At 42.2% G+C, this 15515-nt stretch overlaps 1 protein-coding gene and 1 long non-coding RNA gene across 19 annotated transcripts in view; one reads left to right on the top strand and one right to left on the bottom strand.

Annotated features, from left to right (window-relative positions):
* FOXP1 (forkhead box P1) overlaps positions 1–15515 on the top strand; it is a 615660-nt gene that overhangs the window by 589678 nt on the left and 10467 nt on the right. For 15 of the 18 annotated variants that reach the window (XM_070455670.1, XM_070455679.1, XM_070455677.1 and 12 more), the window contains 5 exons: positions 4923–5124; positions 5230–5309; positions 5909–6010; positions 9430–9551; positions 11288–11357. In XM_070455670.1, coding sequence (XP_070311771.1) covers positions 4923–5124; positions 5230–5309; positions 5909–6010; positions 9430–9551; positions 11288–11357 — 576 coding nt within the window. The remainder of the gene's footprint in view (positions 1–4922; positions 5125–5229; positions 5310–5908; positions 6011–9429; positions 9552–11287; positions 11358–15515) is intronic. The other 3 variants (XM_070455682.1, XM_070455678.1, XR_011483693.1) reach the window with 2 other exon arrangements.
* LOC110148392 (uncharacterized) lies at positions 5300–8836 on the bottom strand. Its single transcript, XR_011483698.1, has 4 exons — positions 8703–8836; positions 8446–8586; positions 8265–8324; positions 5300–7099 (listed from the first exon to the last, which is right to left on the bottom strand). It is a non-coding gene; the product is annotated as an uncharacterized lncRNA (long non-coding RNA).

Below are 15515 nucleotides of genomic sequence, written 5' to 3' on the forward strand. Positions count from 1 at the left end.
GATTTCCAGGAGAGTTCCCCTGGAACTGACCTGGGAGAAAAACTGATAGCTGAGAGTGGACAGAAATTAAAAAATAAAAGAAAACCCTACGACAATCTGAAGTGACATAAGAATTCAGCTTTTGGCCGGCGTTTCAGAGATTATCTTTGCCGAAATCATCACATGATGGAAACTCGCCATGTAGAAAATATCAGAGTTACTAACTTTTCTAAACATAGCAACTTCTTTTTAAATAGAAAATGAACACAATCTGAAAAATAGGAAAAGAAACCCTCCCAAGTCCCATCCCTTCCTGCTCTAGGCCCCGAGAAAAAATTCTCTTCCAACCTGAGCTACAGTCAGAACGAAGCACTTGTGCTTTCATTTTTAATTGATGAATGTTTTAAGCTTTAATAGTTTACAATTCAGATGAATCTTTCAAGATTACAGCACAGCTCTCACTGTTCCCAGTTTGTTCTTCTAAGTCTGTAATTAATTTGGGGTGGGGGGGGGAGGGGTCCTTTTTTTCCCAGAGTGTCCTTAAATAAAAGAGCAGGTTTGGTTTGAACACAGAACCTGTCTTGAAAAGTCCCCCCAGCTCCATCTTCTCACCCTCTAGTGACCTTCCTCCCCAGAGATGGTTGCTCCTCGAGACCAGCATGTGATCATGCAGCCCGAGTTTAAAAGTTAAGAAACTTCGATCACATTTGACAAGGTTGACATTTCATTAACTTGTTGGTTCAGCCTTCAAATGATTTCACGAGGCGAAGCCCCCTGTATTTGGAGTTTACAGCTTTTTGTTCTTCCTTCCCTCACAGTCTACAGTCGTGTTTAATTTGGAATCAGGGCTCCTTTGGCAAATTAGCAATTAGAACAATTTTGTGGGAATATGTATATGTGTCATTAGTTTCCCTGCAAATTAATAGCAGGGGCAGAGGTCAGGCAGAAATTTTCCACTTGACTGCAGTTCCTCTATGGAGACTTGGCACTTGGTTCTGGAACGGCCACAGCTGCTCTCAGCCACCCTCTTCCTCTCCGAACTGTCTTTTAATTAGTTTACCTCATAGCCATCATTACAAATATCACTGCCTCCCCTCCTCTAAATAAAGTCACTGTTTCTACAAAATATCCCCGTGACGCCTTGCACCAGTGTGATTTGATGGTGGGTCAGTTGAATGCAGCATTTAATCATTAGATCACCGCCATCCACATCTCCTAATGAGAGTCCTTACAATACATTTTTATCTGGTAATTAGCTGAGATTGGCTGCTTCCTCTGTGGCTTATTAGAGACAGCCCAGCGGTGGGTGTGAACCACGGTGTCATTTGTCAAGCCCAGTAAAAATCCCCTCTCTGCTCTCTCCTGGCTTGGTGTTGATTTCCCCTGGTTACCTGTGTTTCAGAGTCTCCAGAAAATTCAGCTGCCTCTCTGTTGTCAGGGATTGTGCTAACCGGGAGAGATTTTCTGTTTCACTGTTGCTTTTGGGGTAGAAACGGTCCAAGTCTTAAGACCTCTGCCAGAGCTGCAAGAATGACATTCTTTTCGCGTTTTATGACTTCGTACCCATATTGTGGGGCTTGTCTGTTCTTGTAGGTGAGCTCCCAAAAGATGGGCCTGCACTTGCGGAATGTTTCCGTGAGTTTGGGCTTTTGGCAGTGAACTAGAACCCAGTGGACTTGATGATCTTCCTCACAGAACTGGAAAGGACCGTGCATATTTCTTGAGGACATTGTATTTGTATTATCATTTTCATTACCTTTTAAAGAGCACTGTGGTGTTTAGGGTAATGTTCTTCAACTGAGAAGCCAAAAAGCAGAGTGGGTTCTCGGAATTGTTTTATGGTGGTTATGCCTGTTTTCCTTCCATCGGTGTCTGTATTTGATGGTAAGCCCTCCAAGGGCAGCAGTCATCTGCGTTGTTCCTGTTTTGGTCATCGCAGTTTCCATTGCCGTCGTCTGCTCGGAAATATTTATTGAATGCCATTTATAAGCAGGGATAAAAGCTAATCCCCAGGTCCTTTCCAGAAATGAACATGTAGAAAAAGGAACCTGGTTCGTGTTTATTTTTCCCATTATCTGGGCAGAAGGAGAATATTATACAAAGGGCCTAGAATCACAAGTGTGTATTTGGTTTTGAGTCCCGATTGTGAATATGGGCAAGTTATTGAATCTCTGATGAGCCCCTGTCTGCTTCTCTGTAATATACGAGTATAGCGTCTCAAGCATTTGTGATGATATGAGAATTTAAAGCCAGGCAGTGAGAGAGATAATATGAGAATAAAGCAGGCAGTGGCAAGGGGTTTACAACAGTGTTTTTACAAATGGCACCCATGACTGTCCTGGGCATTCTGATACGCTTAGGCCTAACAGCATCTGATTTTTACAAGTTGTGTATTCATGAGCATTAGACCGGTTGCTTGGGCTGATGGATGTTTAGATACACTGTTCCTCTGCTTGGTCAGTGAGTGGGGCCCAAGGTGCCGGGGTGGTCACCCCAGCCTCCCCCCGTGACCCCTGATCCCGTTCCATCCTGCGAGTGCTCCACAGACTTTGAGCACTTAGTCTGCAAATGTGTGTCCTGAAGTTTCCAGCATTGGTGAAAAAGAGCTCCCAGCATCTGGCCAGCTTGCCAGGGGATTCCTAAGGATGGTGCCATCTCCATAGCTTGCCTTTACCAGGTATGGGGGAGCCTGGGGTAGGAATTGGGTGGAGCTGGGAGGGGTGCGTCTGATGTTGGCTGAGTCAGCATTTCAAGGGAGGAATAAACAGGAAGACCCAACCCAAAGCCTGCACCCAGCATTCAGTTTCCAGCACCATGTTTATCCTTTTCTGTCAGTATTTCCTCAACAGTACTTGATATTTCTCATTACTAGGGCATGAGAAAGATTGAGTCTTCCTAACAAATTGGAACTCTGTTTTTAATCTGTTCTTTGATTAGATCTCAGAGGAATCTAATTTTTAATAGTTTCTACAAATAATGCTTTGGATTTAGGACTCTTGCAGTGGTGAAACAGACTTAATTTGTAAAGTGATTCAAAATTTGGTTTCAGGCAGATTTTGATACTGTTAGTGAACCCAGGTCTAGCTGCTCACCACTCAAAAGCCAGTAAATTGGCCAGGCGGGTGGAAAGGGAAGTTTGCTTTATTTTGGATGTCAACAGTGGGGAGTCGGGGAGGTGCCTGTCCAAAGGCCAACTCCCTCCACTGATAATCAGGGGGCACGAGCTTTTATAGACAGACGGAGGGGGCTCCATGCAGAAACAGCACAGTCAGCTCCGACAGTCATCTTGAAGTTGGTCATCAGTGGTCTGACCAGTGTCATCTTGATTGTTCTCAGCTGTTAATCTTCATGTCCAGGGTCGATCAGTTCCCAATTCCTTGAGGCCATTTCTTGGGATTGTGGCAGCTTCTGTCATGGCTACATTCTGATCATCATGGAGTTAGCTTCTCCTACTTGGAGGGGATTTCAGTGTCTGCAAAACAGCTTGCAGGCTGTGGCTCAGACTGTTACCTGTAGCCCTCGCGAGGGAACTGAAGGTCTGTGACCGTGCTCGGTGACTGCAGTGTCACTGTGCAGTCTCTGTTTCCTCTGTCCCTTCTGTGTGTCCTCTCTTCTCTGGTTAAGCTTATTCCTTGGCTAAGGTTTTTCCACAGGGGATGGGAGTGAGGACCACAGGCTCCTGCTCCGCTTAACTCTAGGATTGGAGGTAGGTAGCTGCAGGTTTCTGAGAGAGCACTTCTGGGTAAACTGTAAGAACTGTGTTGAAAACAACCAAGTTCTTCAGTGGGAGCCAGATACAGTGTTTCAATAGCAACAGATTTTTGGAAGGGGGTTGGGGGGGAGCAGGCTTGTATTTCCAATATTATTAAGAGAAACACTTCAAGGCAAAGGCAAAACAGGTAATAGGAAGGAAGGCCCAAAACAGGACTCATTCGTTTTCCCCCATGCTACCCCAAATAACTAGTAGGTATTTCTGTACTTGAAGCACTGGATTACTCCATTTTGTTACTACACATTTGAAACTAGAAGGAAAAAAAATGAGATTTTATTTTTTATAGTTCCAGATCTCTCCTATGCCATGTTTGTTTTAAATGAATAGATTCCAATCCTGTATTGGATAGAGTTTAAGGAAGATGACACATAAAGCTTTCAAAGAGGAGTCTCTGCCAACGGATGGAGCTAAAATGAGTGTTTAGTGGATTGGTTCCACTCTTTTTAACAGGTCATGGGCCAGGCCTTTCTGCAGTAGTTCCCATCCCTGAAGTTTCATCATGGAGTTGAGTGAGCCTGTCCCAGTGTGGTGTAGCCACTGGCAGCATGTGGCTGTTCAAATAAAATTTTTATTTTTATTGAGAGTAAGTAAAAATAGTTTCTCTGTCGTACTAGGCCAATTCAGAAAGGTTTGTCCCAGAGCTCAGGTCGATACCATTGTGTCATCTCAACTGGTGTTTCGTGAAACATCAGTGTTCGTGGGGCCCCAAGGACTCTCTCTCCCTCATCGAGGTTTACGAGGCATAGTAGGCTATAAAAGAGGGGCGTGAAGTTGTGATTAAAGAAACACCATGACCCGGAAGTTGTCACACTCACCAGGCTAGGTGACTGTAAATACTTAGTTAACTGTTTTGGGGAAAAAAACTGTCTCAGCAATAGGAAAGAACAACATTGCAAGAGATATTTAATAACCTATATGTGGAAAGATTCTGAAAAAGGATGTGTGTGTGTATCTGAATCACTTAGCTGTGTACCTATAAATCAACTACCATAAAAAGAATCATAGGAAAGGATGCTAGAAATTTTAATAAACAGCTTTTACATGGGAAGTCCCCTCCTGTTGATAAACGTCTAGTTAGAGACTTAACACTGGCCAGGCCTCCATGTGTCATTCCTGCTGGATCTTGTTGCATTCTTGGTGGCTCTTCTAAGCATTGTTCCTTTCCTCACAGCTGAATCTGGTATCCAGTGTCACCCTCTCCAAGTCTGCGTCAGAGGCTTCTCCACAGAGCTTACCTCATACTCCTACGACGCCCACTGCCCCCATCACTCCCGTCACCCAAGGCCCCTCCGTCATCACCACCACCAGCATGCACACGGTGGGACCCATCCGCAGGCGGTACTCAGACAAATACAACGTGCCCATCTCTTCAGGTAGATCCTCCTATTGTGCCTCACATAGATTACAAAATCAGCAATGCTTGTTGACCAGCCTGTTTGTCAAAAGTGATAATTAATAGGACAATGATTCTTATTTAGCAGATATTGCGCAGAACCAAGAATTTTATAAGAACGCAGAAGTTAGACCACCATTTACATATGCATCTTTAATTAGGCAGGTAAGTAAACAATGCAGTTTGTGAAATTGCATCAGAAGGTATATGTGTACATGGATATATTGATGAAGTAGATTTAAAACCGTTTAGTATGCAAGCATGCTAAAACCTTTTCTATAAGGTTTTTTAAAACTGCAATATATAACATAATTGCTTTTGATTAAGTATTACAATACGATGTGATTATTAGGAAATTCATTTCACACAACAGTGAAAATGAGCCTGTTTAAAGATGGCAAGTCAATTATCACAAGCTACAGTAATCTCTGATCCCTAGAATTAATCTGAGCTCTAAATAATTACTGAGCTTTAATCAGCTAGTGAAATGTTTTGCATTTCTCTTTGATTCTGCTTTATGAATGACTAATAAATTAATATTTCTGTACGGAAACAGAAATAAAAACTCAAAACAATTAGATAACTCCATTTTGAATTTTGCTATTGAACTGGTAAATAGAATCATTCATCTTAGATCATTTCGTGAAACCTTTCTCAGGCTTTAGCTCGGCATCACAGTTATTTTCTATTTTCCAAAAATCGTATAATGACAGTTGTGCTGATTTGGTCATAAATTATCTTTTTCTGTTACTTTCGCTTCACAGGCCATTCTCGAATCTCCAGAAAAGCAGCTAACACTAAATGAAATCTATAACTGGTTCACACGAATGTTTGCTTACTTCCGACGTAATGCTGCCACGTGGAAGGTAAGCTTTGTTGCAGGTCTGTTTAGTCTTGGATCTTGCGGTTTACAGGAGAGAATGTGTTGTTGGTAACATGCAGGTCTTGTAAGTTACAGTAATATTGTTTTGATATATTCAGAGAGTCTAATTTGTAGAAATATTGGATTGAGAAAATAATTACTGTGGTGTTAGAAATGCCAGGATGGAAGAAGACTCCCTTACTTTTGCATCAGATAGACCAAAGTTGTCTGTTTCTCTATGGTTGGAATGTGAAGGAGGTGGTCTTTTGTACACAAACCTCATGCCTTGAGGTCTTCAGCCACCATCAGCATGTATTTCTGCAGAGACTGCATAGATAACTTTTTTCTTTAGCCATTAGTAACATGTAAAAATGATCAGGTAAATGTGACATAAGTGGAGAAGGCTGTACACTCCAAACACTAGCACAGTATATGGAGTTATTACAGGAGAACCCTAAATGTATATAGGTTCTGTTTCTTAAGTGAAGAAACTGTCATATTCATTAACTGTGTGTAAGAAAAGTAATTATGAAATATATGACTTGACTGACAGCATTTGCTCTAGACAAGTCAGATTCCATAGCTCCAAGTGGGAGGCCCTCAGCAAGGTTGTGGTCACACAACAGTCCTCGATCCAAGTTCCACCGTTGGTGTATTGATTGCATTGTATTAGATTAAGCCCTCAACAATTTTTGGATTTCCTCACTATAATTTCTGTTTTAATAATAATATTTTTGCTATAGAAAAGGGGGTAGGTACTATTGGAGATTAATCATATTTGTATATTTAATATCTAGAATTCTTACAATGCCCCAATTCTAAGACATTTAGAAATATTTAAAATGCAAATATTTTACATGGTTTTATTATAAAGATGATAGGGGTTTGTTATAGGGTGCAAATAAAACATGTTTTGTTTGAATTAGAAGTTTTCCTTGCTACTTATTAACTTTATATGGGAGGAAATCAAACACAGAATTCTTCACACTTACAGAGTTATGAATAATGACCCAGTGTACCTTTTTTTCTATTAAGACACATGGGCACTGAAGGAACTTGGTTCAAAATACTCCTTTCTCTTCTTCAGACTGCCCTGAGATAGAAAAGACAAAACAATCTTCAGCTATGTATGCTTTTCAGAATTTAGGAAGTATAAACATGAAGCAGACATTTTCTTCTAATTACCTTTTATAAATAGCAAATGATCAGATTTTAAAATAATTACCAGTTTTGAATGTGATATTTAGGCTCATATTTTCAGATTTAACTGTTTCATTTCTGTAAACTGCCAGAAAAAGTGCCATTCATTATAAACAAGTATTTAGTGATTCAGAAATACATGTCCTGTTTGTGCTGTGATCTTACACAAAAGATAAAATGCCAGGTAAAAGTGATGACTGGGAAGAGCTCACTCACCTCTTCGGGGAAATTCTCTATTTCCAGTTGCTTGTGCTTGGATGTACAGTCTCCAAAAACAGAAACTTAAGTTTTGCCCTTACCTCTTAATTTATATGGCTGTACAATTTAGATAGCTCTAGAGCAGCCCTGTTTTTCAGACATGGCTTTTCCACTTTTGTACATTTTGATACTTACTGTAAAACAGTAGATATGATTACGATGAGACAAAATGCTGGTTTCTCTTCCCAGCTAGATGTCCTCTGGATTGGATTTTTTTTTGGGGGGGGCGGGGTAAGAAACTTAGGTTTATTTCAAGCACTTCAGTGTTGTTCTAGGAGATAAAGAATGCTAAGTAAGGGTCTACTGTTATCTCTGCCTTTGTGCAATATAAAATAGAAAATGCTTTTTAAAGACTCTATGTGGAGAAATTTGTCCTATCAAGTATAATGCCAAACATTTTCCAGAGATTGTTGTTTGATAGAAACCTATCAAACCTGTCTGAATCACGGGTATCCTTTTTATAGTCACTTGGAAGTCTTGAACCCACCCCAGTTATGCTGAAACTCCTTGAGGATTTACTGTACGGCTTCTTCCTGTGAGCAGTTCATCATGCCATGTGATAAAATTTATCTCATTACCTTCTAAATATTCCATTATCAGACCAGAAAAATCACCCTTCTTTAGCATGACTCCTCACAGAGTCACCAGTCAGTGGTGATTATCCAAAAATGGAAACACCTCTCAAAGAACAGATCAAGATCTGCCCCTAGAAAGGACCAGGGAGAGAGGAAGTGGTGAAGGGAAGGAATACAGAATGTCTGAGCAATAGCAGTGTTGCTGAAATAAAGTGAAGGACTCACGAGGGATGCGAGGTGTGGTATTAGTATCCTCTTCTTAGGCCCACATTGTCACCTTATTCCCTGTAAGAAGAAAACTGGGAGTAAATGACTTGGGTCTCTTTGAAATATCCTCATGTCCAGTTTTGAGTGTCAGTAAGTTCAACCAGGAGAACTGAAGAGGAAACTGTGCTTGTTACTTTACCTGGTAAGGGTTGTGGAATTTCCTGAAACTCGGGAAAGGTGAGATGTTAAAAACTCTTCACCCTTCAGTTGAGCTCCTCCTTTGGTAGGTTACAGATGTCAAGGGTTTCAGTTGAGCAGTGACCAGAATTTCCTTTTCACCCTAAGAAAGTTATATGTAAAATAGAAGCCATCAAATAATAAAGCAGTCTCATTTTGCCATTGAGAGTTCTACTCATGGTTCCCTTTGGCATTTTCTCTGTTAACTAAAGCACTTACCCCCAGTAAGGGCCAGCTTCTTTGTATTTGGGAAGGTAAGGCATAGCTTGATAACGGATGCTGATCCACTGGGGGTCGTGTCATCCTCTGATCCTGTCAGATGCAGGAGGCGGTACTCTCAGTGGTAAACAGCCAGTGTCTGTTTCTTCCCAATAAATCTGAGAAAATGGGTCAAAGGTGTTAAAGCCAAAACTTCAAAGAATAAAAAAGCAGCAGCAAAATGACTTAAACCATTTTTGTATGAGAGACAATGTGTTGAAAGGTGACAGTTTTAAGCTTGTTTCCTGATTTTGAAGTCATATTAACATTACTTTTCTATTTTGGCTGTGAAACATATTTGGGAGCTAATATTTTAGTATGAGAGATGAGTGGGTTTAAAAGGGACTGTTTTATGCTTTACTTGTTTCCTGATTTTGAAGTCATATTAACATTACTTTTCTATTTTGGCTGTGAAACCTGTTTGGGGGCTAATACACATATTAAAAAATACTCTGGTTAACTCTTACCAGAGATTAGGCTAAAATGCCAAAGTACAGGTAACTCATCATTTTGGATTTTGATTTTTCTTTTTGGAAGAGGCACCCTTCACCACAGGAGGGTCCTCCTAGGGGTGGGAGCTGCAGCTCTTGGGGATGGGTTTACAACTGTGGGCTGTTAGGCTGAATTTACTGCTGTTTTTGGAGTCTTTTTCTTATAGAAAATGTTCTCTCTTTTATACTTGCTGCAGAATGCAGTGCGTCATAATCTTAGTCTTCACAAGTGTTTTGTGCGAGTAGAAAACGTTAAAGGGGCAGTATGGACAGTGGATGAAGTAGAATTCCAAAAACGAAGGCCACAAAAGATCAGTGGGTACGTCCACCATGTTTGAACTTCTTAGCCTAGCTTGGATTGCGCTAACCAGTGTCACGTAGAGGCTTTTGGCTGCTAGATGGTGTTAGACCAAACACCTGGTTTCACGTTGTCTCAGTTAAGGGAAGCAAAAAAGCATTTCATCCCTCCTGTTTTGTATACCCGCCAGTCCCCTTGCCCTGCTTGCTGGTCTTTGTTGCATCACATGCTGGTAGCTTTTAGGTGGCAATGCATATTAACCCTCACAAACCATTGGCTTATGCTTATCGCATCTTATTTTCTTTCTCCTGTCCCCTGTATTGGATGTCTGTTCTGCCCCCAACCCCGCCTCTCCTTTTGTTGCCACTCCATCTCCTTTGCCGCTGCTCCTATCCCAGGGTGCCATTCGCACCAACCTCTCACTGCATAAGTGCTTTATCAGAGTAGAGGATGAGTTTGGGTCCTTTTGGACAGTTGATGATGAAGAGTTTAAACGTGGCCGCCATATTCAACGAGGCCGTCCTCGCAAATACTGCCCCGATGAAAACTTTGACGAGCTTGTCGCACAGTAAGAGCCTTTACTTGCTTTTGTTTTTTGTTTCTGCTGTTGCTTTGGCTTTGCATGGTTGACTCATCCCATAATAGTTTTGCATTTCACCACGTAGCAGTGCCACGGCTTTCTGCAACGGAACTAAATTGTGTGATTTGTACATGTATTTCTCTCGTTTCCCTTTGGAACACCAGCGCCCTGAATAATGCTTTTTTGACGTCTTTAATGCAAATACCGGTTGTCTTTTGATTCAGCAGCTTTACGGGGACCCCTATAACTCTGCTTTTGCGTGACCCCTAATCCCTCCAAGTGAAAAGGAAACTCTTCTGTAGAGTTAAAATGTGTATTTACTGGGGTAAATTTCTTTTTATTGGCTCACTCTGTATAACAATATAAATGTAGTAAAATGAATGATAAAAGTGCTCCAAGCATAGAAGGAAGTTGGTTAACAGTCCATCTACTTCCTTTAAGGATCATGGATCAATGTAGGTAATTTCCTCCCCAAAGCCACCCCCCTTTCTGCCCATATCCTTATGTGTGATTCTTTTTTTTTAAGTATTTTTATCCTTTCTGGCGTGAGATGTTCTTACAACAGAATCTTGTCTTCAATTGGTCAGTAAATGGACACAGCATCCAATTATTCTTGTATCCTCACAAATTTGGCTGTGCCAGAAAGACCTGAACCCAACCTTGGCTGACCAACCCTCCCTGGAGTACCCCCCTCTCCTTTTGGCAGTAAATGAGCTTTGAAGACTTTTTCTTTAGAGCTACCCTGCCATTCCTCCAGCATGTATTCTAGAACTCAAATCCTGAAGAAGCTTAAGAGCCAGGATTCCTCCCACCCGCTCCCAGAAGACCTTGCTGTCAGCTCCCTGACATCCCAGAGCATCAGCCTTCCTGCTGGAGTCAGGGCGGCTGCTCCAAATTGACAGAGATTCATCCGCGAAGGAAGTGCCCAAGCCAATTATTACATAGTCCATAGTTTTTGCCCCAAATGTGCTTGAACGGCAGCATCTGTCCAACTCAGAGGTGTTCACACAGGCCAGTCCCCAGTGAAGCCAGGGGCCAGGGAGAAACCCGACTTTCCTTTGGGTTGGGGACTGGGAGACGTTTCTGATTTGGAAGGATACCAGCAAGCTTAAGACTTAGCAAAGAACTCGGGGGGTGATTGTGTTTAACTTTGAGTTTTTATCTTTCTCTTACACAGTAACCCTTCCCTTATTAAAAACATGCAGACCAGCCACGCCTACTGTACACCTCTCAATGCAGCTTTACAGGTAAGATGAACGGCTGCCCCGACTCTGTGGCAGAGGGACATGTCTCCCCCACTCATTTCAAAATATATTAGCCTCGCTCTAATTAGATATTAAATTTTAATTCCGTTAAACTTTTTTCTTAAGTGCACAAAGCATCGTACTCCCTGGAGGCAAACACATCGGGCTGCTTCAGCATTAGCAGGATGCTTAGCATTTTGAATATTGTGGCAAAAAAATTAAAAGTTCACTTATTAATATTTATCAGCAGTATCATAATTTCCATCCTCTTATTTCAGAATTTCACTTGAGGCAAAAATACCACAAGTGTAATTACTCTAGCACAGCTATTAATGTGCTGGATGATAGGCTACTGTATCACATGACCTTCTATTGTTCATGGGTTTAAAGAGAAAGCAGAGCTTTTTTATTTCTTCTCCTCCTTTTAAAGTCTATTTTAGCATCTTTTCACTGGGGAAGGAGGAGGCTGGGTTTGGTTCGCTTGGTAAAAGTAAACTGTTTTTGTTCAAGCGATAGAGTTAGACTCTCTAGGTTTCCAGCAGATTGCTCAAGGTTACATAAGAAGCTTGCAGGATGTTTGTCTCCTACTGACAAACCAAGCGTCCTTACGTAACCGGTGGTACCAGTGGTGGGGGGCGGGGGGAGGAGGGAGGTGCCTCCCCGATGTGAGTTACCAGGGCAGCCCTGGCATCTGTTAAGCCTTCTAATTATTGCACATCTCAGTTACCCAACAATCGAGAGGACTGTAGTACGCGTCACTGGACTCACCTGGGCAGGCCCGCCCTCCAGAGCTCATCGGCGGACAGGGTCCTGTGGGCCTCCGCAGCCTGCGTTCTTGGTACAGATGTGGCCGAGTCCTGTGCCCCTTCAAAGGGCCGAGATTAACGTTTCCTGAGGGAAGGGCGCAAACCGAGAAGCTAACGTCTTAAAAAGGCTCCTTCAGGGGATGATGATGATGCAAACACGATGGAGACGCTCGGCATCAAGGGGAATGGAGTTGGGTGAAGAGGGGATAGAATAATCTTCCTATTCTCACTGAGCACCTGCCCTGTGTCCTAGAGAACTGTTTACACAGCGAAGGCTTCAGGCTTCTGAGGATGGAGCATACACAGCCTTAACACACTTTTGAGTCCAGAGGCAAATTCACTCGGCTTAGCTTTTCAGTAATTATATATATATATATATATGTATATATGTATATATATACACACACACACATACAGAACCCAAAACAAATTTAATAGGAGGAACTACTTTCTATGTTTCTTTTAATTACTTGTAGTTTACACAGTAACTTTAGAAAAGCAAATGAACGCACGCTTAGATGCCGCCACTGTAAATACCATTCATTAGTAGCTTATTTTCCCTGGAGTCTTATGAAGTGTGAATTTAAAGGCTGCTCTATCTGGAATGGTATTCAGATTACAAGCACATTTGACATTCATGAGGCTGCCAGGCAAAAAAAAAAAAAAAAAAAAACCCAGCCCACCAGCAGCAGTGATCCTCCAGCCTCTGGATTCTCTTAACTTTGTGACTAATTTCCACTAGGATGCTTTCTTACTTTCAGTGATAGCCCCACACTCTCCCACCATTTTCCCAAGAATCCTTTGTAGCTGTCATGAGGTGAGGTGAACACCTGGGTCTCAGGTCATGATTTGAGGACTGGCTCTTCCTCCTCTCCTCCAGGAGTTTGGGTCCTGGTCAGTAGACGACTTTCCACTGTGCACCTTAAATAGAGTCTGCCAGCAGGCCTCCCCTTCCTGCCCACTTCCATTTTTTTCAAGGCAAGTAAAAATAATAGTGGAACAACATCTTCAAAAGATTACTAGAGCAACATAACGCGTGATATACAATATATAAAATAGGACAGCAGAATCCACTACAGAAATAAAACATTGGACTCGGGACAGATTGCATTATGCTCTGAAAAAGTGAAGTAACTAAGGGTAACCGTAACGCTTCATATTTATAGACTGCCTCTCCCCGCCGGGATCTCAGCGCAGTTAAGGCTCCAGGAAGGACAGGACTTAGGCACCTTCGTTTATGTGAAGCCACATACTCTGCATTGGACCAGTCCTTTATAAACTCTGTAACCCCTTGCTCCAGTATAGACATCAAGTACAAAAAGAGCCACTACGTTAGACCTAAGCCGTTGGTGGGAAGTTTTCTAAGCTCGGGTAGGTGGCTTTGGTCACTCACGCAGAGAATGTCCAAGAAGCTGTCTGTGTAGGAGTGACCGGGTTTCTCACTGCAGCCCACGTCGTCATTTTTTCAAAAGAGGAGCCCACTGGTTTTCTTCATTTATGTCTTTTTTGTCTGAGAATCAAGGGATCGGTGTAAGTGCTTACCTTTGGATGCCTTTCACCAGTGTCAGCCTGTGTTTTATGATCCAGTTCCCATCAGAAATGGCCTTGACCCAGAACATACTGAGAGCCACAGAGAATGAATCATCCTGAAAAGGTTGCCCTGTCCAGCTCATCCCAAAGCGTACATTCTTGGGAACATTTCAGTGTTGTATGTACTTCTCCATCTTTGACTGGAGAAGCTGCAAGAAAAAAATACCAAACTAGAGCGTGGCCCCTCTCTTGCCGCCTTCTAGCTGTGAAAGCGAAAGAGACTCACTGATGGTCCCAGAGAACATCCGTGTCAGGGAGACACAGGGCCACTGTGTTGTCTAAAGGAAAGGCAGCCAGTGTGTGTGTGCAGCTACTGCTTGATGCGGGGCGGATCAGGCAACGGGTCTGACTTTTCACTCTGCCAAAAAAAGAAAAACTGTTTTATTGCAATTACAAGAGATCTCTTGAAAAAAAGTACTTGATGCAAATTATTTGACAAACTGTAGGAGAGTGAGGAATGTTCAGATGTGCTGTTCGTCAAGATGAGTTCACCACATTTGGAAATGAAAATGGGATTCTCCCCCCACCCCCATCACTTTTTAGAAGAAGCCAGTTACATAAATTCAGAAGTGGAGGGAAGGCAAAGCCGTGGGCTTGCAGTGGGCCTGGCTTTGAAGTCTTCCCTTAGCCAGTGCTGTTAGGTGTGGGCAGGTCGTCCATCCCTGCACTTAGAACTCGAAGGTGTTTCTGGCTTTGGACCTTGTACAGTGAGCAAGACTGTGATTCTTTCAACATGCAGATTCCCTGCAGCCCAGCTCTGCACCTGTTCTCTCTTCACTTTTGGCTTTTACTTGGTCTTGAGGGCCAGGTTTTCTAGAATCGTTTGGACTCTCATATCACTGGCCAGTTGGAGTCACTGTGCCGGATTGTCTTGTGATTGTACTTTTACCTCATTAGGATGGAAAACCAGGCCGAGTGTAGTCTGCAAGAGAACAAGTTTGATAAATTTTGGTCTAATTACAGCTGCCAGTTTTTGAATGTCTGTCCTCTTTAATAAAATGCAATGTTACTAGGTCAGAATCATGACCCAAATGAAACAGCATGGACACTTTAGGCCAGTGAGAGGTCTGACTGTTGTCTGCATCTCAGACTGGGTGGTCGTTTTATTCAAGTGCAGTAAGATAGGAAATGAACCGTATATCCGACCATAGGGTTTAGGATATCTTTCTTTTTCTCTCCATTTCCACACTTTTTCGCTGACACTCAACTTAGAGTGACTTTGTCACCTTCGATATGGATGTACTTACGTACCCCCCAAAGAAATGTGATTTACAGCTTCCTTTTGCCAGAGATTTCTTTTTTCCTTGGTCCTCAAATTCCAGATGATTGGTTGGAACCTGAAAGATTGCATAGAGTTACCTTCAACCAGTTATCTCTGAGTACACTAAAAAGATTCAAAAATCATTAAGACAGAAATGATGGGGAGGGGAGATAAAAATTGATTCCAATTCTATAATCTCTTCCTTTTCTATAGGATCTGAGACGTAAATGTTTATGGGAGTTCTCATAAGTTTGGGCTCTGCGGCCAGAATAATCTGATCAAATCTTTAATATCCAATAGTGGAGTCATCGAAGTGGATAAAGAAATGAAAATTCCATTACATTTCCCTGTGATCTGGAAATATTCAGTTCCTCTTGAAAAAAGGCTTCAGACAGAAAACTCGTTATGAGATAGCCTTGTCTAAAGCTTGTGCCTCCACCTCACAGGCACCTCAGTCCCTCCAGCTATAGCTCTTTGGAACCCAGCTTGGGACATGTGTCATCA

This window comes from Odocoileus virginianus, chromosome 26 (assembly GCF_023699985.2).
Source record: "Odocoileus virginianus isolate 20LAN1187 ecotype Illinois chromosome 26, Ovbor_1.2, whole genome shotgun sequence".
NCBI classification, from domain to species: Eukaryota; Metazoa; Chordata; class Mammalia; order Artiodactyla; family Cervidae; genus Odocoileus; species Odocoileus virginianus.